This window comes from Lipotes vexillifer, unplaced genomic scaffold (assembly GCF_000442215.2).
Source record: "Lipotes vexillifer unplaced genomic scaffold, Lipotes_vexillifer_v1.1 scaffold89, whole genome shotgun sequence".
Lineage (NCBI taxonomy): Eukaryota > Metazoa > Chordata > Mammalia > Artiodactyla > Lipotidae > Lipotes > Lipotes vexillifer.
In genome coordinates, this window is record NW_006774453.1 from 61,113 (window position 1) to 88,968 (window position 27,856).

At 36.0% G+C, this 27,856-nt stretch overlaps 1 protein-coding gene across 1 annotated transcript in view; it reads right to left on the bottom strand.

The window, feature by feature from the left end:
• Window positions 1-27,856, bottom strand: part of PARPBP (PARP1 binding protein) — an 81,605-nt gene that overhangs the window by 41,901 nt on the left and 11,848 nt on the right. The window contains exon 3 of the mRNA XM_007449166.1: window positions 23,134-23,241. Within this exon, the coding sequence (XP_007449228.1) occupies window positions 23,134-23,241 (108 nt within the window). The remainder of the gene's footprint in view (window positions 1-23,133; window positions 23,242-27,856) is intronic.

Genomic DNA, 27,856 nt, shown 5'->3' on the forward strand with positions numbered 1-27,856 from the left:
ATCACCAACAATGAAGCTCCCTGAAGTGTAGAGAATGGGCCAACTGCCACTATTTGGTCCTATACCCATGTCTCTTTACAGGGCAAGATATAAGGGCTGAAGTTAAATTGTTAAATTTCTGAAGAATTACTAGATACTGACTTTCACAACACCAAATAACCAACTAAGTATTAAAATAAAGAGATTCAACCAAATGTTAGGAAATAATAGTAAGTAGTTGACATTAACTGGCCTAAAACAGAGCTATAGACTGTTCAAACACAAGGTAAGTAACATTTGTGAGAACTTGATAGGGGCAACAGTTCTTTCATATATACAGCACTTGTCCTTCACAGTCAAGTGATAAACCAGGGTATTCAATGATCTTTTTCTTAAAATTAGCTAACTATAGCTTTTCAAGGCCTTGCAACTTCTAGTATTACAGAAGTGATACTGTGAACTCCCACAGGTAACAACTACAAAATATTAGGTAAAATTTTTAAAACATAACTATGTAAAGACACTGGAAAGCATCCAAAAAGCAGACACAAGCTGGAGGAGAATTTAATGTTAGAAGAACTGCAACAAGAAGGGTAAGAATTGCAAGTTTGTGCTTATTCAAGGCCCTACAACTTCCAGTAATGGAGAAGATGCAACTTATCCTGTGAACCCCTTAAATAACAAACATTAAATATTAAAAAAAAATTTTTAAATAGTATTTAAAGACACTGGTAAGTGTCCAAAAAATAGAGGCTGGAGGAACATTCAGTTTTAAAAGAACTGCAATAAGAAGGGTATGAATTAAGTTTGTGGTTTACTGGCCCAAGTTTCATGACTATAGAAGTGATTAAAGGTGCCAGAGATTAGAATTCAGAGCTGGGAAAACAGCTAGAAACTTAAAGGAGGAATTCTTGGAAACAATTGAGAGCATAAATATCCAAAACCCCTAGCTGACAGCAAAACTATGCAAGCATGGGGAAGATTCCAGGGGGTCCATCAAAAACACAGACAGAAAACAGAAAGAAATATATTAGAAAGATTGAGCTATAAAGAACCAGAGCTATGCGTCTGAAGGTTTGCTAAACTGAGTGCACTCTACAACTGTGTATAGCTTAAGTGGCAGAAAACTGAAGCTGAACAGGCTTGAAATGTTAAGTATACAAAGCCAAAACCTGTCAGAACAACTGGAAAATTCATGAAAATCCCTAGGAAAAAGGAATCCACAGAAATAAGCTCCATATCTCCCCCAAATGCTTGGCTGACTGCCAAATTTGGCAGGCAGAGGGAAGGCTTACAAAAGCCAAGCTAAAAAAATCAGCAAAGGGAAACTATAAGAACAGATACCCAATGCATACCACCAAGGAAACAAACTATGAAGTTGGAATCTAGGCAAGTTACCTGCCTACTAGAAATAAAAACCAATGTTCCTCAGAAGAACATGAGGAAAAACTGGAGTTGCTATAAAATATTACCTGAAATGTCTGGGTTTCATCCAAAAATTACTAGACAGCCAAAGAAAAAGGACTGTGACCCCTTCTTAGGATAAAAAGCAGTCAATAGAAAATGTCACCAAGTGGACCTACATGTTAGATTTATCAGACAGAATATCAAAGCATCTGCTCTAAATATAGTCAAAGAACTAAACTAAAATGTGTTCAATGAATTAAAGGAAACTATGTTATCAGTGACTTAATAGAGGAATGAGAACTGAAAAGTGGACACTATAAAGAGAAAATTCTATAGATAAAAAGTACAATAACTAAAACAAAATTTGCTTAACAAAGTTAAGCAAAGTTGCTGTGCTCAACAGCAACTTGAAGAAAGTGAAAGAAACTATCAGTGCACTTATAGATATATAAATAGAAATTACCAAATCTGAAAAACAAAAGAGAGAAAAAAAAAAAAGAAAGAAGAAGGAACCAAAGAGATCTGCAGGTCAATTTAAACAAGTCCGACATACATGTAATTGAAATCCCTGCAGAGGAGTGAAAAAAACAGAAAAAATATTTGCTGAAATTATGGCAAAAAGCATCCCAAATTTGGTGGAAAACATCAATTTATAGATCCAAGAAGTTACTCAAGTAGGAAAACACAAAGAAAATCACTCCTTTACACTTAAACTCTGACATCCAAAGATAAAAAATCTTAAGGGCAGCCAGAGCAAAATGACACATTACATACACAAGAACAATAGTAAGGTTAATAGAACATCAAAAATTAAGTATGTAAGCCAGAAGACAATGAAACAACATATTATATGTGCTGAAAAATGATCTTAAAACTTACTTTACAATTACAATAGTCAAGATAGCACAGTATTGATTTCCTTCCCATGGCAGAAACTTGGAACCCAGGTGATATTCAGTCTTAATTTTCTTATTTCCTTTGAGGCACTACGGGTGCTTCCCTCTTATTTTCTAATATTGGGTTGGCCAGAAAGTTTGTTCATGTTTTTCTGTACCATCTTACAGACAAACTCAAACGAACTTTTTGGCCAACCCAATAGATACATTAAACAACAGAAAAACATGTATTTATGAACAAAGACTTCTCACAGGAGTATCCATTTTCTTGAAAACAGCACACAAATCTTGCTGTAAACTGCCAATGTTACAATTTAATTCTACCTTTCTTCTGTGAAAGAAGGAAAAAGTATTGCTTATATAATGAGCGTCAGGAAGTTTTCAGGCCCATAAAGAGAAACTTAACCTGTCTCCTTATAAGCAGAAATATACAGCATTCTAATATAAAAATATTACAATTTAGTCACTCCCCTAATGAGGGTCATTTAGATTCCTCCAAATTTTATTATAAGCATTGCTGCATGTATATTCTGATACTGATCTCCCTGTATATATGTTGAGTGTTTTTATAATACTGCTGGGATTATAGAGAATGTACTTTTTTATTACTTTAATACATACTGCCAAGTGTCCTTCACTTGTACCTATTTATACCCCCACCAACAGTGAAGGAGAGTTCCCATTTTCCTATATCCTGGCCAATATTTAATGTTATAAAACTTTTAAAATTTTACCTATTTCCTCTGATTACCTGGAAGACTAGGAATCTTTTTAAAAATGTGTTGGCCATCTTCATTTCTTTTCCTGTTAACTGACTGCATGGCTTTCTATTGTGTAATTTGTTTGCTTTTTTCTTATTCATAGTAGTTCTTTTTATATTCTAGATTTTAACCCTCATATATTATGCACTGGCAAAGATCTTCTCTCAGTCTGTTTCTTATATTTTACCACTGTTAATAGAATAGGTCAAGAAATTTTACATTTTGCAATGATCAAATTCATTAATCTTTTCCCTAATTTTTTTTGCTTTCTGGGTCTTAAGAATCCTTCTCAACCTTGAGATTATAAACGTTTCCTTCTAATAAGTGAATATAAATTGTAAAAAAAAAAACAAAAAAAGCATAGTATTTACAAAAAGTATTTACTCAGATCAATGAAACAGAATAGAGTCCAGAAAGAGAACACAGATATTGCCATTTGATATTTGATACAGGTGCAACAGAAGCAATAAAGAAAGGACAGTCTTTAAAATAACTGGTGTGGGAGCAACTGGTCATCCATATGCAAAACAAATGAACTTCACCTAAACCTCACACCTTTTATAAAAATTAACTCAAAGTAGATCACAGACCTAAATGTACAGTATAAAATTATAAAACTTTCAGAAGAAAACATAGGAGAATATCCTCATGACTTGGGATTAGGAAGACTTATTAGATATGACAGTAAAAGTACAAAACATGATAGAAAAAAAATGATAAATTGGATTTCATAAAAATTAAATTCCTTGCATGAAATTCTCTCTTTATTCTCACACTCTCACCTACTTTCACCCTGCTCTGGAATCCTGTTTGTTTTTAATTCTCAGATGTTCCTCCCAGAATGTTCACTTGAAATCCTCTCCTTGCCTATTACCCTGGGAAAATACACTCACAAATGCTAAACTCAACTTATGCTCAAAACTCATGAAACTCATAAGTCTATCAGTGACTGATACCTTAGCTAAAGACCCAATAATTTATCATCTGTAAACTCTAAGAAAATGTTTTCCTTATTAAAATTAAGATTTCTTAATATTCTGTCTAATCACATTAAATTAAGAAGCACAAAAGAGAGTTAAAAGGTAGAAATAAAACTTACAAATCAATAGGAAGTCTCTCAGACAGTTACAAAGGAAGTTTCAAGTTCATACACATCTTAAAAGCACTTCTAAAGATAACATGCTTTGGGATTATTTAACTTTCATGTAAAAAACAATTCTTAAAACATGTAAGGCAGTCAGGGGCAATTTAAAAAACCTCAATGGACAGGAAAAGGTTACCTTAAACATGGACTCAAAATATAATCTAAGCAAAATTCATTAAAACAAAAAGTTTGATATGAATTCTATAAAAATATTTTTCTTAAATATTAAAGATACTAAATGTTACATTTGAAGAGAGGCTCCCTGATTTTCCAGTATGAAGAAGCAATTCACATATTCTCTTTCTTATCAACCTGTTATAACTACGCATATGAACCAATTATAATTCTTTACATAAATATTAATACTTTCTGACACTTTGTCTATTTTATTAATCTTTCTACTATTTTATGAGTCCCCTGAGAGCAAATGATGTAACCTTAGGCCCTAAAAGAATGACTGGCATTAGAGCAGGTAATCAATCCATTCTTATTAATAAGTTCTCAATCAGCATTTGTTCAATGATAAACGGAAAAAAAATTAATGCATGTATTTGCCCCTTTTAGATATTTCAAAATTGAAACTATTGATAAAAACTTATCGGGAAGTTGGGATCAAATAAGTGCTCATATATTTTTATTAAATTGCCTTAAAAAGAAAAGTACTAAGATACAACTAAATTAAAATCATCTTTAAGATCTGTCCTAAAATGATCAAGGGATCAATACAAGAAGATATAACATTTGTAAATATTTATGCACCAACCATACAAGGACTTCAATACATAAGGCAAATGCTAACAGCCATAAAAGGGGAAATCGACAGTAACTCAATAATACTAGGGGACTATAACACCCCACTATCACCAATGGACAGATCATTCAAAATGAAAATGAATAAGAAAACACAAGCTTTAATGATACATTAAACAAGATGGACTTAATTGATATTTATAGGACATTCCATCCAAAAAGAACAGAAAACACTTTCTTCTCAAGTGCTCATGGGACATTCTCAGGATAAAATATATCGTGGGTCACAAATCAAGCCTTGGAAACTTTAAGAAAATTGAAATTGTATCAAGTATGTTTTCCGACCACAACACTATAAGACTACATATCAATTATGAAAAAAAACGTAAAAAATACAAACACACGGAGGCTAAAACAATACACTACTAAATAACGAAGAGATCAGTGAAGAAAACAAAGGAAATCAAAAAATACCTAGAAACAAATGCCAATGAAAACATGATAACCTAAAACCTATGGGATGCAGCAAAAGCAGTGCTAAGAGGGAAGGTTATGGCAACACATCCTACCTCAAGAAACAAGAAAAATTTCAAATAAACAACCTAATCTTACACCTAAAGAAATTAAGAGAAAGAAGGAAAAAAAAAACCCCAAAGTTAGCAGAAGGAAAAGAATCAAAAAGATCAGATCAGGGCTTCCCTGGTGGCACAGTGAATGAGAATCTGCCTGCCAATGCAGGGGACACGGGTTCGAGCCCTGGTCTGGAAAGATCCCACACGCCGCAGAGCAACCAGGCCTGTGAGCCACAATTACTGAGCCTGCGCATCTGGAGCCTGTGCTCCGCAATGAGAGGCCGCGATAGTGAGAAGCCCGTGCACGGCGATGAAGAGTGGCCCCCGCTTGCCGCAAACAGAGAAAGCCCTCGCACAGAAACGAAGACCCAACACAGCCAAAAATAAATAAATGAATGAATAAATTGAAAAAAAACAAAAAAAAAGTGGCTTCCCTGGTGGCACAGTGGTTGAGAGTCCGCCTTCCGATGCAGGGGACATGGGTTCATGCCCCGGTCAGAGAAGATCCCACATGCCACAGAGTGACTAGGCCCGTGAGCCATGACCGCTGAGCCTGCATGTCTGGAGCCTGTGCTCTTCAACAGGACAGGCCATAACACTGAGAGGCCTGCATACCACACACACAAAAAAAAGATCAGATGAGAAATAAATGAAAAAGAGAAGAACTACAATCCTGCAGCCTGAGGAACACAAAACACATTCAAAGAAAGATAGACAAGATGAAAAGGCAGAGGGCTATCTACCACATGAAGGAACAAGATAAAAACCCAGAAAATCAACTAAATGAAGTGGAGATTGGCAACCTTCCAGAAAAAGAATTCAGAATAATGATAGTGAAGATGATCCAGGACCTTGGAAAAAGAATGGAGGCAAAGATCAGGAAGATGCAAAAAATGTTTAACAAAGACCTAGAAGAATTAAAGAACAAATTAAGAGATAAACAATACAGTAACTGAAATGAAAAATACACTCGAAGGAATCAACAGCAGAATAACTGAGGCAGAAGAACGGATAAGGGACCTGCAAGACACAATGGTGGAATTCACTGCTGTGGAACAGAATAAAGAAAAAAGAATGATGAGAAGAAATGAAGACAGCCTAAGAGACCTCTGGGACAACATTAAATGCAACAACATTCACACTATAGGGATCCAAAAAGGAGAAGAGAGAGAGAAAGGATCCGAGAAAATATTTGAAGAGATTATACTCAAAAAATTCCCTAACATAAGAAAGAAAGTAGCCACCCAAGTCCAGGAGGCGCAGAGTCCCATACAGTATAAACCCAAGGAGAAACACACCGAGACACACAGTAATCAAATTGGCAAAAGTTAAAGACAAAGAAAAATTATTGAAAGCAGCAAGGGAAAAATGGCAAATAACATACAAGGGAACTACCATAAGGTTAACAGCTGATTTCTCAGCAGAAACTCTACAAGCCAGAAGTGAGTGGCATGATATACTTAAAGTGATGAAAGGGAAGAACCTACAACCAAGATTACTCTACCCGGCAAGGATCTCATTCACACTCGATGGAGAAATCAAAAGCTTTACAGACAAGCAAAAGCTAAAAGAATTCAGCACCACCAAACCAGCTCTACAACAAATGCTAAAGGAACTTAAGTGGGAAACACAAGAGAAGAAAAGGACCTACAAAACAAACCCAAAACAAAAAGACAATGGTCATGGGAACATACATATCGAAAATTATCTTAAACCTGAATGGATTAAGTGTTCCAACCAAAAGACACAGGCTTGCTGAATGGATACAAAAATAAGACCAATACAGATGCTGTCTATGAGAGACCCACTTCAGACCTAGTGCCACATACAGACTGAAAGTGAGGGGATGGAAAAGGATATTCCATGCAAATGGAAATCAAAAGAAAGCTGGAGTAGCAATATTCATATCAGATAAAATACACGTTAAAATAAAGAATGTTACAAGAGACAAGGAAGGACACTACATAATGATAAAGAAGTCAATCCAAGAAGAAGATATAACAATTATAAATATATATGCACCCAACATAGGAGCACCTCAATACATAAGGCAACTGCAAAAAGCTAAAAAAGAGGAAATCGACAGTAACACAATAGTGGGGGACTTTAACACCTCACTTACACCAATGGACAGAAAATTAATACGGAAACAGAAGCTCTAAATGACACAATAGACCAGATAGATTTCATTGATATTTATAGAACATTCCATCTAAAAACAGCAGATTACACTTTCTTCTCAAGTGCGTATGGAACATTCTCCAGGATAGATCACATCTTGGGTAACAAATCAAGCCTCAGTAAATTTAAGAAAATTGAAATTATACCAAGCATCTTTCTGACCACAACGCTATAAGATAAGAAATGAATTACAGGGAAAAAAACAGAAAAAAACACACACACATGGAGGCTAAACAATACGTAACTAAATAACCAAGAGATCACTGAAGAAATCAAAGAGGAAATCAAAAAATACCTAGAGACAAATGACAATGAAAACACGACGATCCAAAACCTATGGGATTCAGCAAAAGCAGTTCTAAGAGGGAAGTATATAACTATACAATCCTACCTCAAGAAACAAGAAAAATCTCAAATAAACAATCTAACCTTACCCCTAAAGGAACTAGAGAAAGAAGAACAAACAAAACCCAAAGTTAGCAGAAGGAAAGAAATCATAAAGATCAGAGCAGAAATAAATGAAATACAAACAAAGAAAATAGCAAAGGTCAATAAAACTACAAGCTGGTTCTTTGAGAAGATAAACAAAACTGATAAACCATTAGCCAGACTCATCAAGAAAAAGGGAGAGGACTCAAATCAATAAAATTAGAATTGAAAAAGGAGAAGTTACAACAGACACCGCAGAAATACAAAGCATCCTAAGGGACTACTACAAGCAACTCTATGCCAATATAATGGACAACCTGGAAGAAATGGACAAATTCTTAGAAAGATATAACCTTTCAAGACTGAACCAGGAAGAAAGAGAAAATATGAAAAGACCAATCACAAGTAATGAAATAGAAACTGTGATTAAAAGTCTTCCAACAAACAAAAGTCCAGGACCAGATGGCTTCACAGGCGAATTCTATGAAACATTTACAGAAGAGCTAACACCCATCCTTCTCAAACTCTTCCAAAAGCTTGCAGATTAAGGAACACTCCCAAACTTATTCTAAGAGGCTACCATCACCCTGATACCAAAACCAGGGAAAGATACTACAAAAAAACAATATTACAGACTAATATCACTGATGAATATAGATGCAAAAATCCTCAACAAAATACTAGCAAACATAATCCAACAACACATTAAAAGGATCATACACCATGATCAAGTGGGATTTACCCCAGTATGCAAGGATTCTTCAATATACACAAATCAATCAATGTGATACACCATATTAACAAATTGAAGAATAAAAACCATATGATCATCTCAATAGATACAGAAAACGCTTTTGACAAAATTCAACACCCATTTATCATAAAAACTCTCCAGAAAGTGGGCATAGAGGGAACCTACCTAAACATAATAAAGGCCATATACAACAAACCCACAGCAAATATCATTCTCAATGGTGAAAAACGGAAAGCATTTCCTCTAAGATCAGGAACAAGACAAGGTTGCTCACTCTCACCACTATTATTCAACATAGTTTTGGAAGTCCTAGCCACGGCGATCAGAGAAGAAAAAGAAATAAAAGGAATACAAATTGGAAAAGAAGAAGTAAAACTGTCACTGTTTGCAGATGACATGATACTATACTTAGAGAATCCTAAATATGCCACCAGAAAACTTCTAGAGCTAATCAATGAATTTGGTAAAGTTGCAGGATACAAACTTCACGCACAGAAATCTCTTGCATTCCTATACACTAATGATGAAAAATCTGAAAGAGAAATTAAGGAAACACCCCATTTACCATTGCAACAAGAAGAATAAAATACCTAGGATTAAACCTACCTAGGGAGACAAAAGACCTGTATGCAGAAAACTATAAGACACTGATGAAAGAAATTAAAGATGATACCAACAGATGGAGAGATATACCATGTTCTTGGATTGGAAGAATCAATATTGTGAAAATGACTATACTACCCAAAGCTATCTACAGACTCAATGCAATCCCTATCAAATTACCAATGGAATTTTCTACATAACTAGAACAAAAAATCTTAAAATTTGTATGGAGACACAAAAGACCCCTAATAGCCAAAGCAGTCTTGAGGGGAGAAAACAGAGCTGGAGGAAGCAGACTCCCTGACTTAAGACTATAATATGAAGCTACGGTAATCAAGACCATATGGTACTGGCACAAACAGAAACATAGATCAATGGAACAAGAAAGAAAGCCCAGAGATAAACACACGCACCTATGGTCAACTAATCTATGACACAGGAGGCAAGGATATACAATGGGGAAAAGACAGTCTCTTCAATACGTGGTGCTGGGAAAACTGGACAGCTACATGTAAACGAATGAAATTAGAACACTCCCTAACACCATACACAAAAATAAACTCAAAATGGATTCAAGACCTAAATATAAGACCGGACACTATACACCTCTTAGAAGAAAACATAGGAAGAACACTCTGACATAAATCACAGCAAGATCTTTTTTGATCCACCTCCTAGAGTAATGGAAATAAAAACAAAAATAAACAAATGGGACCTAATGAAACTTCAAAACTTTTGTACAGCAATGGAAACCATAAACAAGACGAAAAGACAACTCTCAAAATGGGAGAAAATATTTGCAAATGAATCAACGGACAAAGGATTAATCTCCAAAATATATAAACAGCTCGTGTAGATCAATATTAAAGAAACAACTCAATCCAAAAATGGGCAGAAGACCTAAATAGACATTTCTCCAAAGAAGACATACAGATGGCCAAGAAACATGAAAAGCTGCTCAACATCACTAATTATTAGAGAAATGCAAATCAAAACTACAATGAGGCAACACCTCACACCAGTCAGAATGGGCATCATCAGAAAATCTACAGACAACAAATGCTAGAGAGGGTGTGGAGAAAAGGAAACCCTCTTACACTGTTGGTGGGAATGTAAACTGATACAGCCACTATGGAGAACAGTATGGAGGTTCCTTAAAAAACTAAAAATAGAATTACCATATGATCTAGCATTCTCAGTACTGGGCATATACCCAGAGAAAACCATAATTCAAAAAGACATATGGGGCTTCCCTGGTGGCACAGTGGTTGAGAGTCTGCCTGATGATGCAGGGAACACGGGTTCGTGCCCCAGCCCAGGAAGATCCCACATGCCGCGGAGCGGCTAGGCCCATGAGCCATGGCCACTGAACCTGTGCCTCCAGCGCCTGTTCTCCGCAACGGGAGAGGCCACAACAGTGAGAGGCCCACGTACCGCCAAAAGAAAAAAAAAAGACACATGGACCCCAATGTTCACTGCAGCACTATTTACAATAGCCTGGTCATGGAAGCAACCTAAATGCCCATCGACAGATGAATGGATAAAGAAGTTGTGGTACATATATACAATGGAATATTACTCAGCCATAAAAAGGAACCAAATTGGGTCATTTGTTGAGACGTGGATGGATCTAGAGACTGTCATACAGAGTGAAGTAAGTCAGAAAGAGAAAAACAAATATCGTTTATTAACGCATGTATGTGGAACCTAGAAAAATGGTACAGATGAACTGGTTTGCAGGGCAGAAGTTGAGACACAGATGTAGAGAACAAACATATGGACCAAGGGGGAAAGCCACAGGTGTATGGGGATGGTGGTGTGCTGAATTGGGCGATTGGGATTGACATGTATACACTGATGTGTATAAAACTGATGACAAATAAGAACCTGCAGTATAAAAAAACAAACAAAAAAAACAACTAATACTAAACTTTCTTTGGGATATTTGTATGGAAAATTCTTAATATAAATGTTTCAGACACATGAAATTTCTAAAAATCTTATATGTTCTGGTATAATGTTATAAGTCAGAATTCTAGTTATTACTTTAAAATGTAAATCTCAGAAATAACTAAATTTCCTTGTCAATTGCATTATTATGAACTTTCATCAAATCTTTAACTGTGGTCATTTTTAAGTCTTCTGTCATTTAGAGACAGTTCTGGGTGTACTCTGATGCTTTTGCAAAAATGTTCCTATAAAAGGGTTTCATCTTCAAGGAATTCATGGAAAAGACTGACAAGTACACACTTCTGGTAACTGACTATACTGCTGAACTGAATGAATAAGCATTTTCAGAACGCTAATGGAAAACTGATGAATTCATAAAAGTGCTAACAAAAGATCAAGATAAAAAAAAATTAATTACATGGGACTGAGTGAACTGAGGAGGATGATTATAATTTTTGTGACTTTCTGTTTGAATAAAAAAAAAGAAAGAAAGAAGGAAGGAAGGAAAGAAAGAAAGAGAAAGAGACAGAGAGAGAGAGAGAAGGAGGGAGGGAGGGAGGAAGGAAAGAAAGAAGGAAGGAAGGGAGAAAGAAAGAAAGAAGAGAGTCTTCTAGTAGTGAGTTGAATACTTGGGGACGCACAAAAATCTTTAAGAACCCTAGGTTACCATTAATGCTAGAGAAACAGAATAATAAATGAAATGTTTTTCAGCATTTTTTGAAAGTTGTTTCTTCTTCTTTAAATAAGTAGTATATTACTCTCTGGGGACTCAACTTAGCCTCATACTACTCCTGAAACTGGAAGATTATTTTATACGGTAGAACATACTACTGCTAATATTAAGTATTATTGCTGTTATTGTTATTACTATTATTATTGATGGTAGTAGGAGGTTACTTTTCATCATTAAAGTGCTTTCACATATATTTTTTAAAACAAGATCTGTCCTAAAATTTTATAAAGTAAGGTATAACATAGTTTTCTGCTTTATTTCAAAAGTCCTTTTATCTTTACTTTCACAGTAAATCATAATACTTCATGTGAATCTATAATACAAAGTTTCCTTTTAAATCTCACAGTGCAATAGTCTGTCTAAAACATACAGGAAGCGTGACACAATTTCCCAAAAATCAAAGCAGAGGAAAGAGATATTCACGTTGTAATCAGAAATTCCTTTACTCTTTCTACACTTAATTTCATGCAATCTCTGTTTCACTGTGCTTCTGCTGTCCAGAAATAATGAGAGTTTACTAATATGTATATGTCTGATCCTTATTGGGTACAAGACCAGGGCTTAAACTCCCACATCTACAACTTGTTCTTAAAGGCTAGCAAATAGTGTCCTGATCTGTGATGTTAGGCAAACATCAGGGAAAAACATCTTGGAGTCCTCACAGTTAGAGTGTTTCTTTTAACTCATGGCTGCAACTGGAAATCTATCCCTATCATTACGGTCAGATAACATGGCAGTTATGGTTTCCCTGCTCTTGTATTTGCAAGTGGGTTTTAAAGAGGCTCTCTGGAAAAGCATTCCACATAAATACAGTTATGATGTCCAGAAGCAAGGGCTTAAATTGAAAAAATCCACAATATTGAAGCTTTTACCCAGATACCAAAAATAAAGATACTGTTCCATTTATCTGTTTAATAAACTGATTCTATCCATACCACAAAATATTTGCAATGTTTGTTTAGAAGTTGAACAATTTTATTTAAGCTTTTTGACAACTTCAAGTTGAGTTTACTAACCCTTAACTATCACTGAAATGCATATGTTCAATCTCAATTTGAATAAAGTCAGTTTTTCTAAATTGATATTAAAATTTATACAAGTATTGTTTTTATTTGTCAACACATAAATTCTTACATATAATGAACAAACAAGATTGGACTAGAACTAATATACTCATAGAATTTTTTTATTTAACTGATGATTTTCTTTTGGGGCCTTTATTCTGTTTTTCCCTTCATTACTTCAGAATTTCTAAAGCAATAGATTAGTACCTCAGGGGAAAATAAAATAAAGTAAAATAAAATAAGGAAACAAAAATATTGTTTCTCCAGTCCATTTCATTCATCTACTTGAGGAACTGGTGTGACATTAGTAAGCATTTGGTGATCAAAATATATCTTTTTACGACTGTAGCCCAAAAAGTCACTTTGGAATTTAAATAGAAATAAAATACTTTGCAAAAGAAAAATCAGAAGTCCGCAAGTAACAGAAAAATGGTTGAGAGGATAGCTGCTATTTTAATAGTCCTCATAAAATCTAATCCATCAGTTAACTGGCAGATAAAATTCTCTTAGAAAATATAATCCAAGAAGGCAAAAGATAAAAAGTAGAGGATTAACACTACGAAACTACCATTGTTTGTTAAATGAGAAAACTATATGCTTACAGTGAAGACCCTTCAGTTTCTATATACTATATTTCTTTTTCATGGCTATCCCTTTAAGATTTTTTTAATCATAAAATAAGTTTATTGATGACAACTTTATATAGTTTACTGCCAGTATTTGATGTTACAAACATTAGGGTGTTTGAGATATGCAGGATCCTTATATCAATATGTAACTGGGGACTTCCTTGGTGGCACAATGGTTAAAAATCTGCCTGCCAATGCAGGAGACACGGGTTTGATCCCTGGTCCAGGAAGATCCCACATGCCGAGGAGCAACTAAGCCCATGCACCACAACTACTGAGCCTGTGCTCTACAGCCCACGAGCCACAACTACTGAGCCCACATGCCACAACTATTGAAGCCCGCACACCTAGAGCCTGTGCTCTGCAATGAGAAGCCACCTCAATGAGAAGCCCGTGCACCACAACGAAGAGTAGCCCCTGCTCTCTGCAACTAGAGAAAGCCCGCGCCCAGCAACGAAGACCCAACGCAGCCAAAAATAAATAATAAATAAATAAATGTAACTGACATAAACCCCATTATTTGAGCTCTCTTAATTGCTTCTGTAATTTCTTTTTGTTTCTTCCACAAAGATCTATTATGTCCCTTCCATAAATTCATCTAATAAATGGAGAAATAAACTGAGAAAAAAGCTGTACATTCTTTTAATCTAACCATGTTCCACACAAGATACATTTTCTATGAGGCTCCTTATAAGGATTTTCCATTGGAATGGGCAGGTCCTCATTCCTGGTTACTTAGGTTGTTTTAAATGTACAAATTAGTTCATTCCTCTTAAATGAAATGCACAATAACAATTATTGTTTCCTCCCTGTAGCCTATAAGAATGTACTCCTAAAAAAAAAAAAAAGAGTGTACTCCTTAAGTATCACTGAGAAAAGACCACACAATTTGGTAAATATCTTGTCAAGGTAGGAAAAACAAACAATGAGAATGTAAGCAATAAATGAATGTAAAGCAACAGAAAATAGTTACAATCACTAAAAGAAACCATGCCTAAGCAGGAAACAACCAAAGGTGGGCTTGGGATACTTTCTTGTACCAGAAAAGAGGTAAGTGCTCAAAAGTCTAATAGGGCATGTAAAAAAGATACAGAAGCCAGATTAAAGGGGACCCCTACGTTTTAGCATAAAAGATTAATGACAAATTGATTTTAAAACTCTGAATAAATAAAAATCCATGAGTCCATAATAATGTAAACACACATAAAAAGAGAAACATAAACAGAAATAAAAACATGTAATTTTCTTCCTATAAGTAACTATTACACTAACTCCTAAACTGGTAACTAAAGAGAAAGAATTAAGTAGTGACCCTGCCATTTTTAGGGAACTGTACTTCATCCTAGTTAGTAAGATAAAGCTCTTCTTTACTGAGAAATGGCAGCAAATTAGTATAAAGACATGATAGAGTTGGAAAGTAACCATTCTGCAAACTCTAAAGAAATAACTGATTCAGACAAGGATCATCAGTGCATGCTCAAAATCATTCAGTGAAGGGTTGTTGGGAAACAGGATATTTACAGAGTCAGAGTATCACTAGATCTTTATTGACAGCAAAAGAAAAATGACATCTTTATATCGGAAAGACCTCACAAATTCAGGACAACTTCAGTTTGTGTCTCCTAGTGTGATACAAAATGAAATACTCAGCATCAGTGATAAAGTATTTCATAGATTACATTGCTCAGTCTAAGCAAGCTTTTAGATGTTTCCGGTTTATTGGAAATAGAGGAACAAGTTAAATAATACCAGTAGGAACTCAACAGATAAATAACAAGAGAAAAAAAAACCTGAGGAGAATTCTAAAAGACTCTAAAGAGACATAAAACCCATTACAGGGACAAATGGAGAAATTTGAATAGGGAAAATAGTAAATGAATGATATTAGGGAATACTTCAGTTTTCTTATATATGGTAATGGTATTGTGGTTCTGTCCCTATTTTCAGGAAGTGATATGCTGAAGAATTTTAGGGATTAAGTGTCATGGCGTCAGCAATTTAACTTTCAAACAGGACAGAAAAAATATTAGATGCACATATAAACTACATTATTAAGTCTAAGAAGTACGTCTACAAGTATTTGAGAGTAGTGATCAAATATATTTTTAAAAGTGCAATCTGGGGAATTCCCTGGCGGTCCAGTGGTTAGGACTCCACGCTTTCACTGCCAAGAGCTGGGGTTCAATCCCTGGTTGAGGAACTAAGATCCCACAAGCCACGCTGTGAGGCGAAAAAAAAGAAAAAAAAGAACTGCAATCTGTAGAGCATGGGACTTACGGGAGAATCTGCCTTAGCAATGTTTCCAGAAAATGAAGAAAGTGATTCATCAAATGCATTAACTTATTGGAGCATTTGACTTGGAAGTAGGCATGTTTTAGACGTTTTACATAACATAGTTTTATTTTTTTTAATTTAATTTTATTTTTTTATACAGCTGGTTCCTATTAGTCATCCATTTTATACACATTAGTGTATACATGTCAATCCCAATCGCCCAGTTCATCACACCACCCCCCAACTCCCCCCCTTGGTGTCCATATGTTTGTTCTCTACATCTGTGTCTCAATTTCCCACCTGCAAACCAGTTCATCTGTACCATTTTTCTAGGTTCCACATACATGCGTTAATATACGATATTTGTTTTTCTCTTTCTGACTTACTTCACTCTGTATAACAGTCTCTAGATCCATCCACGTCTCAACAAATGACCCAATCTCGTTCCTTTTTACGGCTGAGTAATATTCCATTGTATATATGTACCACAACTTCTTTAGCCATTCATCTGTCGATGGGAATTTAAGTTGCTTCCATGACCTGGCTATTGTAAACACTGCTGCAATGAAACTTGGGATGCATGTGTCTTTTTGAATTATGGTTATCTCTGGGTATATGCCCAGTAGTGAGAATGCTGGATCATATGGGAATTCTGTTTTTAGTTTTTTTAAGGAACCTCCATACTGTTCTCCATAGTGGCGGTATCAATTTACATTCCCTCCAACAGTGCAAGAGGGTTCCCTTTTATCCACACCCTCTCCAGCATTTGTTGTCTGTAGATTTTCTGATGATGCCCATTCTAACTGATGTGAGGTGATGCCTCATTGTAGTTTTGATTTGCATTTCTCTAATAATTAGTGATGCTGAGTAGCTTTTCATGTGCTTCTTGGCCATCTGTAAGTCTTCTTTGGAGAAATGTCTATTTAGGTCTTCTGCCCATTTTTGGATTGGGTTGTTTGTTTCTTTAATAATGAGCTGCATGAGTTGTTTATATATTTTGGAGATTAATCCTTTGTCTGTTGATTCGTTTGCAAATATCTTCTCCTATTTTGACGGTAGTCTTTTCATCTTTATGGTTTCCTTTGCTGTGCAAAAGCTTTGAAGTCTCATTAGGTCCCATTTGTTTATTTTTGTTTTTATTTCCATCACTCTAGGAGGTGGATCAAAAAACATCTTGCTGTGATTTATATCAAAGAGTGTTCTTCCTATGTTTGCCTCTAAGAGTAAAAGTGTCTGGTCTTACATTTAGGTCTCTAATCCATTTTGAGTTTATTTTTGTGTATGGTGTTAGGGAGTGTTCTAATTTCATTCTTTTATATTTAGCTGTCCAGTTTTCCCAGCACCACTTATTGAAGAGACTGTCTTTTCTCCATTGTATATCCTTGCCGCCTTTGTCATAGACCATAAGTGCGTTGGGTTACCTCTGGGCATTGTATCCGGTTCCATTGATCTATGTTTCTGTTTTTGTGCCAGTACCATATTGTCTTGATTACTGTAGCTTCATATTATAGTCTTAAGTCAGGGAGTCTGATTCCTCCAGCTCCATTTCTTTTCCCTCAAGACTGCTTTGGCTATTAGGGGTCTTTTGTGTCTCCATACAAACTTTAAGATTTTTTGTTCTAGTTCTGTAAAAAATGCCATTGGTAATTTGATAGGGATTGCATTGAATCTGTAGATTGCTTTGGGTAGTATAGTCATTTTCACAATATTGATTCTTCCAATCCAAGAACATGGTATATCTCTCCATCTGTTGGTATCATCTTTAATTTCTTTCATCAGTGTCTTATAGTTTTCTGCATACAGGTCTTTTGTCTCCCTAGGTAGGTTTATTCCTAGGTATTTTATTCTTCTTGTTGCAATGGTAAATGGGGTGTTTCCTTAATTTCTCTTTCAGATTTTTCATCATTAGTGTATAGGAATGCAAGAGATTTCTGTGCGTGAAGTTTGTATCCTGCAACTTTACCAAATTCATTGATTAGCTCTAGAAGTTTTCTGGTGGCATATTTAGGATTCTCTAAGTATAGTATCATGTCATCTGCAAACAGTGACAGTTTTACTTCTTCTTTTCCAATTTGTATTCCTTTTATTTCTTTTTCTTCTCTGATCGCCGTGGCTAGGACTTCCAAAACTATGTTGAATAATAGTGGTGAGAGTGAGCAACCTTGTCTTGTTCCTGATCTTAGAGGAAATGCTTTCCGTTTTTCACCATTGAGAATGATATTTGCTGTGGGTTTGTTGTATATGGCCTTTATTATGTTTAGGTAGGTTCCCTCTATGCCCACTTTCTGGAGAGTTTTTATCATAAATGGGTGTTGAATTTTGTCAAAAGCTTTTTCTGCATCTATTGAGATGATCATATGGTTTTTATTCTTCAATTTGTTAATATGGTGTATCACATTGATTGATTTGTGTATATTGAAGAATCCTTGCATACTGGGGTAAATCCCACTTGATCATGGTGTATGATCCTTTTAATATGTTGTTGGATTCTGTTTGCTAGTATTTTGTTGAGGATTTTTGCATCTATATTCATCAGTGATACTGGTCTGCAATTTTGTTTTTTTTGTAGTATCTTTCCCTGGTTTTGGTAACAGGGTGATGGTGGCCTCATAGAATGAGTTTAGGAGTGTTCCTTAATCTGCAAATTTTTGGAAGAGTTTGAGAAGGATGGGTGTTAGCTCTTCTCTAAATGTTTCATAGAATTCACCTGTGAAACCATCTGGTCCTGGACTTTTGTTTGTTGGAAGATTTTTAATCACAGTTTTAATTTCATTACTTGTGATTAGTCTGTACATATTTTCTACTTCTTCCTGGTTCAGTCTTGGGAGGTTATACCTTTCTAAGAATGTGTCCATTTCTTCCAGGTTGTCCATTTTATTGGCATAGAGTTGCTTGTAGTAGTCTCTCAGGATGCTTTGTATTTCTGTGGTGTCTGTTGTAACTTCTCCTTTTTCATTTCTAATTTTATTCATTTGCATCCTCTCCCTCTTTTTCTTGATGAGTCTGGCTAATGGTTTATCAGTTTTGTTTATCTTCTCAAAGAACCAGCTTTTTGTTTTATTGACCTTTGCTATTGCTTTGTTTGTATTTCATTTATTTCTGCTCTGATCTTTATGATTTCTTTCCTTCTACTAACTTTGGGTTTTGTTTGTTCTTCTTTATCTAGTTCCTTTAGGGGTAAGGTTAGATTGTTTATTTGAGATTTTTCTTGTTTCTTGAGGTAGGCTTGTATTGCTATAAACTTCCCACTTAGAACTGCTTTTGCTGCATCCCACAGGTTTTGGATCATTGTGTTTTGTCATTTGTTTCTAGGTATTTTTTTATTCCCTCTTTGATTTCTTCAGTGAGCACTTGGTTATTTAGTAACGTATTTTTTAGCCTCCATGTGTTTCTGTTTTTTACGTTTTTTTCCCTGTAACTGATTGCTAATCTCATAGCATTGTGGTCAGAAATGATGCTTGATATGATTTCAATTTTCTTAAATTTACTGAGGCTTGATTTGTTACCCAAGATGTGATCTATCCTGGAGAACATTCCATGCGCACTTGAGAAGAAAGTGTAATCTGCTGTTTTTGGATGGAATGTCCTATAAATATCAATTAAATCTATCTGGTCTATTGTGTCAATTAAAGCTTGTGTTTCCTTATTAATTTTCTGTTTAGATGATCTGTCCATTGGTGTAAGTGAGGTGTTAAAGTCCCCCACTATTATTGTGTCACTGTCGATTTCCTCTTTTACAGCTCTTAGCAGTTGCCTTATGTATTGAGTTGCTCCTTTGTTGGGTGCGTATATATTTATAATTGTTATATCTTCTACTTGTATAGATCCCTTGATCTTTATGTAGTGTCCTTCCTTGTCTTTTGTAACATTCTTTATTTTAAAGTCTATTTTATCTGATATGAGTATTGCTACTCCAGCTTTCTTTTGATTTCCATTTGCATGGAATATTTCTTTCCATCCCCTCACTTTCAGTCTGTATGTGTCACCAGGTCTGAAGTGGGTCTCTCGTAGACAGCATATAGATGGGTCTTATTTTTGTATCCATTCAGCAAGTGTGTGTCTTTTGGTTGGAGCACTTAATCCATTCACGTTTAAGGTGATTATCGATATGTATGTTCCTATGACCATTTTCTTAACCGTTTTGGGTTTGTTTTGTAGGTCCTTTTCTTCTCTTGTGTTTCCCACTTAGAGAAGTTCCTTTAGCATTTGTTGTAGAGCTGGTTTGGTGGTGCTGAATTCTTTTAGCTTTTGCTTGTCTGTAAAGCTTTTGATTTCTCCATCGAGTGTGAATGAGATCCTTGCCGGGTAGAGTAATCTTGGTTGTAGGTTCTTCCCTTTCATCACTTTAAGTATATCATGCCACTCACTTCTGGCTTGTAGAGTTTCTGCTGAGAAATCAGCTGTTAGTTAACCTTATGGTAGTTCCCTTGTATGTTATTTGCTGTTTTTCCCTTGCTGCTTTCAATAATTTTTCTTTGTCTTTAACTTTTGCCAATTTGATTACTATGTGTCTTGGCGTGTTTCTCCTTGGTTTTATCCTGTATGGGACTCTCTGTGCTTCCTGGATTTGGGTAGCTATTTCCTTTCCCATGTTAGGGGAGTTTTCAACTATAATCTCTTCAAATATTTTCTTGGGTCAGTTCTCTCTCTTCGCCTTCTGGGACCCCTATAATGCAAATGTTGTTGTGTTTAACGTGTCCCAGAGGTCTCTTACATTGTCTTCATTTCTTTTCACTCTTTTCTCTTTATTCTGTTCTGCAGCAGTGACTTCCACCATTCTGTCTACCAGGTCACTTATCCGTTCTTGCCTCAGTTATTCTGCTATTGATTCCTTCTAGTGTATTTTTCATTTCAATTATTGTATTGTTCATCTCTGTTTATTCTTTAATTCTTCTAGGTCTTTATTAAACATTTTTTGCATCTTCTTGATCTTTGCCTCCATTCTTTTTCCGAGTTCCTGGATAATCTGCACTATCATTATTCTGAATTCTTTTTCGGGAAGGTTGCCCATCTCTACTTCATTTAGTTGTTTTTCTGGGGTTTTATCTTGTTCCTTCATGTGGTAGATAGCCCTCTGCCTTTTCATCTTGTCTATCTTTCTATGAATGTGGTTTTTGTTCCACAGGCTGCAGGACTGTAGTTCTTCTTGCTTCTGCTGTTGCCCTCTGGTGAATGAGGCTGTCTAAGAGGCAAGTTTCCTGATGAGAGGGTGGTGGGTAGAGCTGGGTGTTTCTCTGGTGGGCAGAGCTCAGTAAAACTTTAATCCGGTTGCCTGCTGATGGGTGGGGTTGTGTCTCCTCCCTGTTGGTTGTTTGGCCTGAGGCAACCCAACACTGGAGCCTACCCGGGCTCTTTGGTGAGGCTAATGGCAGACTCTGGGAGGGCTCACGCCAAGGAGTACTTCCCAGAACTTCTGCTGCCAGTGTCCTTGTCCTCACGGTGAGACAGAGCCACCCCCAACCTCTGCAGGCGACCGCGCAACACTAGCAGATAGGTCTGGTTCAGTCTCTGTGGGGTCACTGCTCCTTCCCCTGGGTCCCGATGCAAACACTACTTTGTGTGTGCCCTCCAAGAGTGGAGTCTCCGTTTCCCCCAGTCCTGTCGAAGTTCTGCAATCGAATCCTGCTAGCCTTCAAAATTTGATTCTCTAGGAATTCCTCCTCCCTTTGCCGGACCCCCAGGTTCTGAAGCCTGACGTGGGGCTCACAACCTTCACTCCAGTGGTGGACTTCTGTGGTATAAGTGTTCTCCAGTTTGTGGGTCACCCACCCAGCAGGTATGGGATTTGATTTTATTGTGATTGCGCCCCTCCTACCATCTCCTTGTGGCTTCTCCTTTGTCTTTGGATGTGGGGTATCTGTTTTGGTGAGGTCCAGTGTCTTCCTGTCGATGGCTGTTCAGCAGTTAGTTGTGATTCCAGTGTTCTCGCAAGAGGGAGTGAGAGCATGTCCTTCTACTCTGCCATCTTGAACCAATCTCACATAACATATTTTTAGATATGCTCTTTCCAGTACTCTTAACCTTTCATCTTGTCAATGGTAATTTTACTAAGAAACTTTTTAAACACAACTCCCATGGTTAGTGAGGAATTACTACATGTAATTACGTACCTAGAATAGTGTTCAGCTGAAGGTAATTTATATTAAACCAAACCTGTACTACTTTTCTGTGGTTTGTTTGGACAGCAAATCCTGTTATCAGAACTCATGATGCATCAGCTATTCTACTGCAAAGAGTAGAAAGATTTTTTTAAAGGGTAGAGAACAGAACATATTCTCCTAAGAATCAACCATTTAAAATGCTAACTGTGGGACCTCACTGGTGGCACAGAGGTTAAGAATCTGCCTGCCAATGCAGGGGACATGGGTTCGAGCCCTGGTCTGGGAAGATCCCACATGCCGCGCAGCAACTAAGCCCACACACCCGAACTACTGAGCCTGAGCTCTAGAGCCCGCGTCCCACAACTACTGAACCCATGTGCCACAACTCCTGCAGACTGTGTGCCAAGAGCCCATGCTCTGCAACAAGAGAAGCCACCACAATGAGAAGCGCACGCACTGCAAGCAACTAAAGAAAGCAACTAAGCCCACTCGCCACAACTAGAGAAAGGCAGTGCACACAGCAACAAAGACCCAACGCAGCCATAAATAAATAAATAAATAAATAAGCATATTACTAAATGAAATAAAATAAAATTAAATACTAACTGTGAAGTATAACAAATGTAAAAATTCAAAGAACTCTGGCAACCTGTACCGTCAACTACTTTTCCGATAGTGATACCTATTTTTGCACAGTGCCTGTTACCATGGCCCAAAACCATGAATAAACTGATTATTATCATGCTCTTGCCAGTCTCCAATGTACTACTCTTCACAAATTTTTTTTATTTAAGCAAATTAAAAACTTTTAAAAAATAAAAAAAAAATAGTAACTGTAATGTACAAATTCATAGTGATTTTAAGAGGATCATATCCTGCTTTTATTTACTCACAATTTAGCCATACCTTTTCATTATCCTGGTTGTGTTTACTCATTGGTGACATTGGTTCAGAAAAATCAGTTTCATTATCTACTGCATACTGTCTGCCAGAGAGAAAATCCCGTAGTTGACTCTGTAAGAAATACAAGATGTTACTAACAAAATGCTACGCCAACTGTAAAAAATATTTCATACCTAGCTCTACTTAGTGTCTCTGATGTTCCAGTGTACAGCACATTACCTGACTTTTGTTGGCAGTCCATAATATACACGGAATTAAATTTCCTAACAAGCTGTTTCCAATGGCACTTGTACTCAAAGAGTTTTACAAGTTCAGAGTTAAAAGATGACCTTGGAAATTTCATCTGAGCCTTTTATTTGTATGGAAGAAAGTCTTAGCTAATGCCCACAATAAATGCTTCATTTTGGAATATACATAAGTAAATCTATTTTCCTAAGCCACAATATTTCAAACAAAATAAGAGTTTCCATAAAAAAATAATTTATAAAGAGATATTTGCTTTCAGCCTGACACACTACTCAACATCTCCATATTATTTCATTTATTCTAAGGGACTGAAGATTATACAGGTATGTACTAACACAAACACACACACGATTCCTGATAAGTAAACCTGAAGGAAAGGGACAAACTGAATTAACAAAGCCCAGTGAGATATTGCAAACTTATAACTAAAGTAACTCACCAATATATACTCCTTGAAAAGAAATAGCATTTGCCACAATTCTACTGATATGATAAGCTGGTACTCATAAAGAGTTAATCAAGTGATGAAAAATAAAAAACTAGAAAGCCTAGGATTTTGTTTATAACATATACAATTTTTCAATCTCAAAATTCAAGAGCACCAAAATAAGAATTTACTATTTAACAAATTTTGAATAATGGTAGTACTCACACTTGTGGTTCTTATGTTTTCAGAAGAGATGCTGAAAGCAAAGATTTATTTTTCCATAAACACAATATTATTTTTAGAAATGGGAAAATATTACCTTCTAGTTAAAAAACACTTTCATATTTAATTACATGCAAAGTACATTATTCTAGATCAGTTCAGTGGATGTCAAAGTATGATCCAAGTACTTCTGAGGTCCTTAAGACCCATTCAGGGGATATGGGAAGCCCTCCTTTTCCAACTATGTATCAATGTGAATCTGAATTTTCTTGATATACTTCAATCAAACTAACTTATCAAATAGAAGCAGGCATGTGAATCCAGGTATTTTCTATCACACATGATATAAAAGATACTCATAAAAATGTAAAACAATGTCACTATTCTCACAATTTTTTTTATTTTTGGAAAATAAAGTTATTCTTCATAACATAATGTTATTCATATTAAAATGTAATAGGTTCAATATCAATATTTTAATAATTATAAACATTTTAAACATCTCTTTAATTTTTAATATGGAAAATATCAATAGATATAATCCACATAAACAAAATCTCCTTCTAGTCCTAAATAATTTTTAGTGTAAAGCGGTTCCTAGACCTCAAAGTTAGACAAGGACTCTAGATAATATAGCATAGGGCTTCCCTGGTGGCGCAGTAGTTGAGAGTCCGCCTGCCGATGCAGGGGACACGGGTTCAGGCCCCAGTCTGGGAAGGTCCCACATGCTGCGGAGTGGCTGGGCCCGTGAGCCATGGCTGCTGAGCCTGAGCGTCCGGAGCCTGTGCTCCGCAACGCTAGAGGCCACAAGAGTGAGAGGCCCGCGTACCACAAAAAAAAGAAAAAAAATATATATATATATAGCATAAAGCTTTCTTAGGCAAGATAAAAATCACAATATATTTGCTGTGGTACACTATTAATTTTCCTGATTTGTATCTTTACTGATTTGACAGGTTGCTACTCACTGTATTTTTATCCTCTTATTTGGAAGATGTACTGTATTTTTCCATTCCATTAATAGTTGCCTTTACTCTCCCTGTACTCAAATCAGACTCATATTTCTCTGTTCTTTTTTTAAAGTGATAATGCCTGCTACTTACCCCTAACAAACTATGAAGTTTAGCAGTTTTAATTCTAAACTAGTATCAGAATCTCTCTTAGTGTAAGTCTTCCATTTTAGCTCACATATTCCTAGTCCATCCTTATCATTTTACCTGCACATACACACTCCAAGTTTTAGTGCTCACTACCATCTGTCCCTAGATAGACCGCTGCTCCAGTTCATCTGTTTAATTATTAGTCTTTGGAAAGGTAAATGCTTCACATGAGGTATGGTGATGACATTGTTTAAATTTTTGCATATCCTCACAAATCCTTCCTTAACTTGGCTGATAAATGATATCTTGGTTGAGGATGGAATTCTTAGGTCACTTTCAGGACATGCTATTTAATTTTTTGTTCTTTTTAAATAACTTGTTCTTTCTGCCAGGAAATTAAGAGTTCAGGAATTTTACCAGGATATGTCTAGGTATGTGTCATTTCTCATCAATTCAGCCTGGAACTTCAAAAACACTCCTTAGGAGACTCAGGAAAATATTTATTATAAAAAATGTAGTTGTAAAAAATATATGATTTATTTTATCATGGCCTCTTTTGCATCTGTTCTTTTTTCTCCTTCTAGAACTCCTAACATTTATATGTTAAATCCTTTAGATCTAATCTCCAAGTTTCTTAATCCTCTAGATCTAACCTCCAAGTTTCTTAACTTTTCCCTCTTTGTTTCTTTATGTTTTTTACTCTGTGCTTTACTTATTGTACTTGACTTTCAGGATACTAATTTGTCTGAATTCATCTGTTACATTGGGAAAACTTTTCTTCTTTTTTTTTAATGTCTAGAAAGTCTTATGTTTAGGTATATACTTGAAGTTCCTTGAGTACTTATTATTTCGCTGGATTCAATTTGCTATCATTCCCTTCGAGCAGCTCTATTTTGTTAGGCATGTGTGTTCTTAGCTGATTCATCTTTCTGGCCACTGAGACCCCTTAGGTGACCATTGCTTCTCTTCACTGGCTCTTTGGGGCCCAGCTGACTGTTGAGGTACATTAAGTGATGACAGTTCTATGAGTAATGGAAGTTGAAATGGTTTCTACTCCTTATGGAGCAGCAGTGGAGAAATAAGCAAGCTGCCAGTCACCTGCTTAGGCTGAAAAACAGTCTTCTTGTGGTCTCTCAAGCCTCACCAACAGTAAGACCATCCATTCAGCTACTTTGCTGCTTCTTGAGAGCAAAAGAACCCTGGCACACTCATAGAAGACATTTATTGACCTTCCCCAGATTTCTGAGGGCTGCTTAGCTCTTCTCAGGACCTACCACTTCTGCTCCTCAGCCCAGGTCTCTGATTTTGTCCTCCAGATACTCACTCAGTTCATGAGAGCAAGCTCTGTAACAATTCTCCCTACTTAGAGTCCAGTTTGCATCCAAGGACTTCTATGCTCCCAGATGCCCATGGGCCCTGCATGCATGTTCCTCAGGAGAGGAATTATAGAAGTAGGAAACAAAGGGGAAAGGGCTATCATTCAAATTATGTTCCCAGAACTTCTCTGTCTTACCTTTATCTTAATTCCTCTTAATTCTTGCCTTATTTAGGCTACAATAAATCAAAAACAAAAAAGCTTATTAGGATCATGATATTTCAGGACCCTGAAACTCAGAAATGTTTAGAACTTTCTGATATGTATCTTTAAAGATACTTTTAGCATAAATTAGGGTTAGATTTAGCATATTTTTGAAAAGTCGATCTAGGGATATTTTCCTGCTCACTTTTTCCTTGCTGCAAATTTCCTGTGAGTAACATAAGTACCAGAGATCAAGTTGTTAGCCTTCTAAGATTTAAATGCAGAAATTTTTCTGCTTCATATATTACCATCTCAGCAGTTCCCACTTCATTCCTGATGTTCTGCAAAGGAGACATATTGATATTTGGAGACAGAACTTCCTCAAATGTAAAACCTTATATATCTCACACTATAAGCTGATTCACTTAAATGAAGAAACTTATTAGAGGACTTACAGGCAAAGGATAAAATGAAAACAAAGACCTCAGGCAGATTATACTCTCACTGGCTTATCAGAAACTCATGTTTGTTGTTCCTACAATCTAATACTTGTGTTTGATGAACTTCTCTAAATTAACTTTGTGAAAAGTAGTTAAAAATCATCTCTACAGGTAAGCAAATAAAACATAACTAGAGAGGAATAAAAAAACTGTCTTCACTCTCAAGTATCCTCATCATGGTATGGACGAGTATGTGTGGGTATGCATGTACACGTGTGTGCATGTATTTTGAGAAAGTTATAAAAAGGCAAAGGTTTCCACGATAGCCCCATGAGGCAAAGACAACAAACCGCCTGCCAGTATCCATTCTCCCCTTCTTCCTTAGTATCAGAGCTTTCTTTTTTCTTCTGGCATATTACTACCCAGAATAAAGACTATATTCTCCATCCTTGCTAGCATGTTGGTCTGGCCATATGACTAAGCTTTGATTAATGAGATGGAAGCAAAAGAGCTACATCTCTTTCAAAGGAAAAGAGAGTGTGGTGCTCCCTTAGTATTTCCTGCTGCATGAAATGCTGATACAATGTCTGGAGCTCCAACAACTATCTTGGACCACAAATGATCTTGAGGGTAGAAGTCAAGAACTAAGATAGGAGAGCAGACTGACAGTAAAATCCTAGGTACTATCTGATAACCATGAACCTATCATATCAGTCCTAGATGCTAACCTTTTGACATCTTTTTTTTTTTTTTTTTTTTTTTTTTTTTTTTT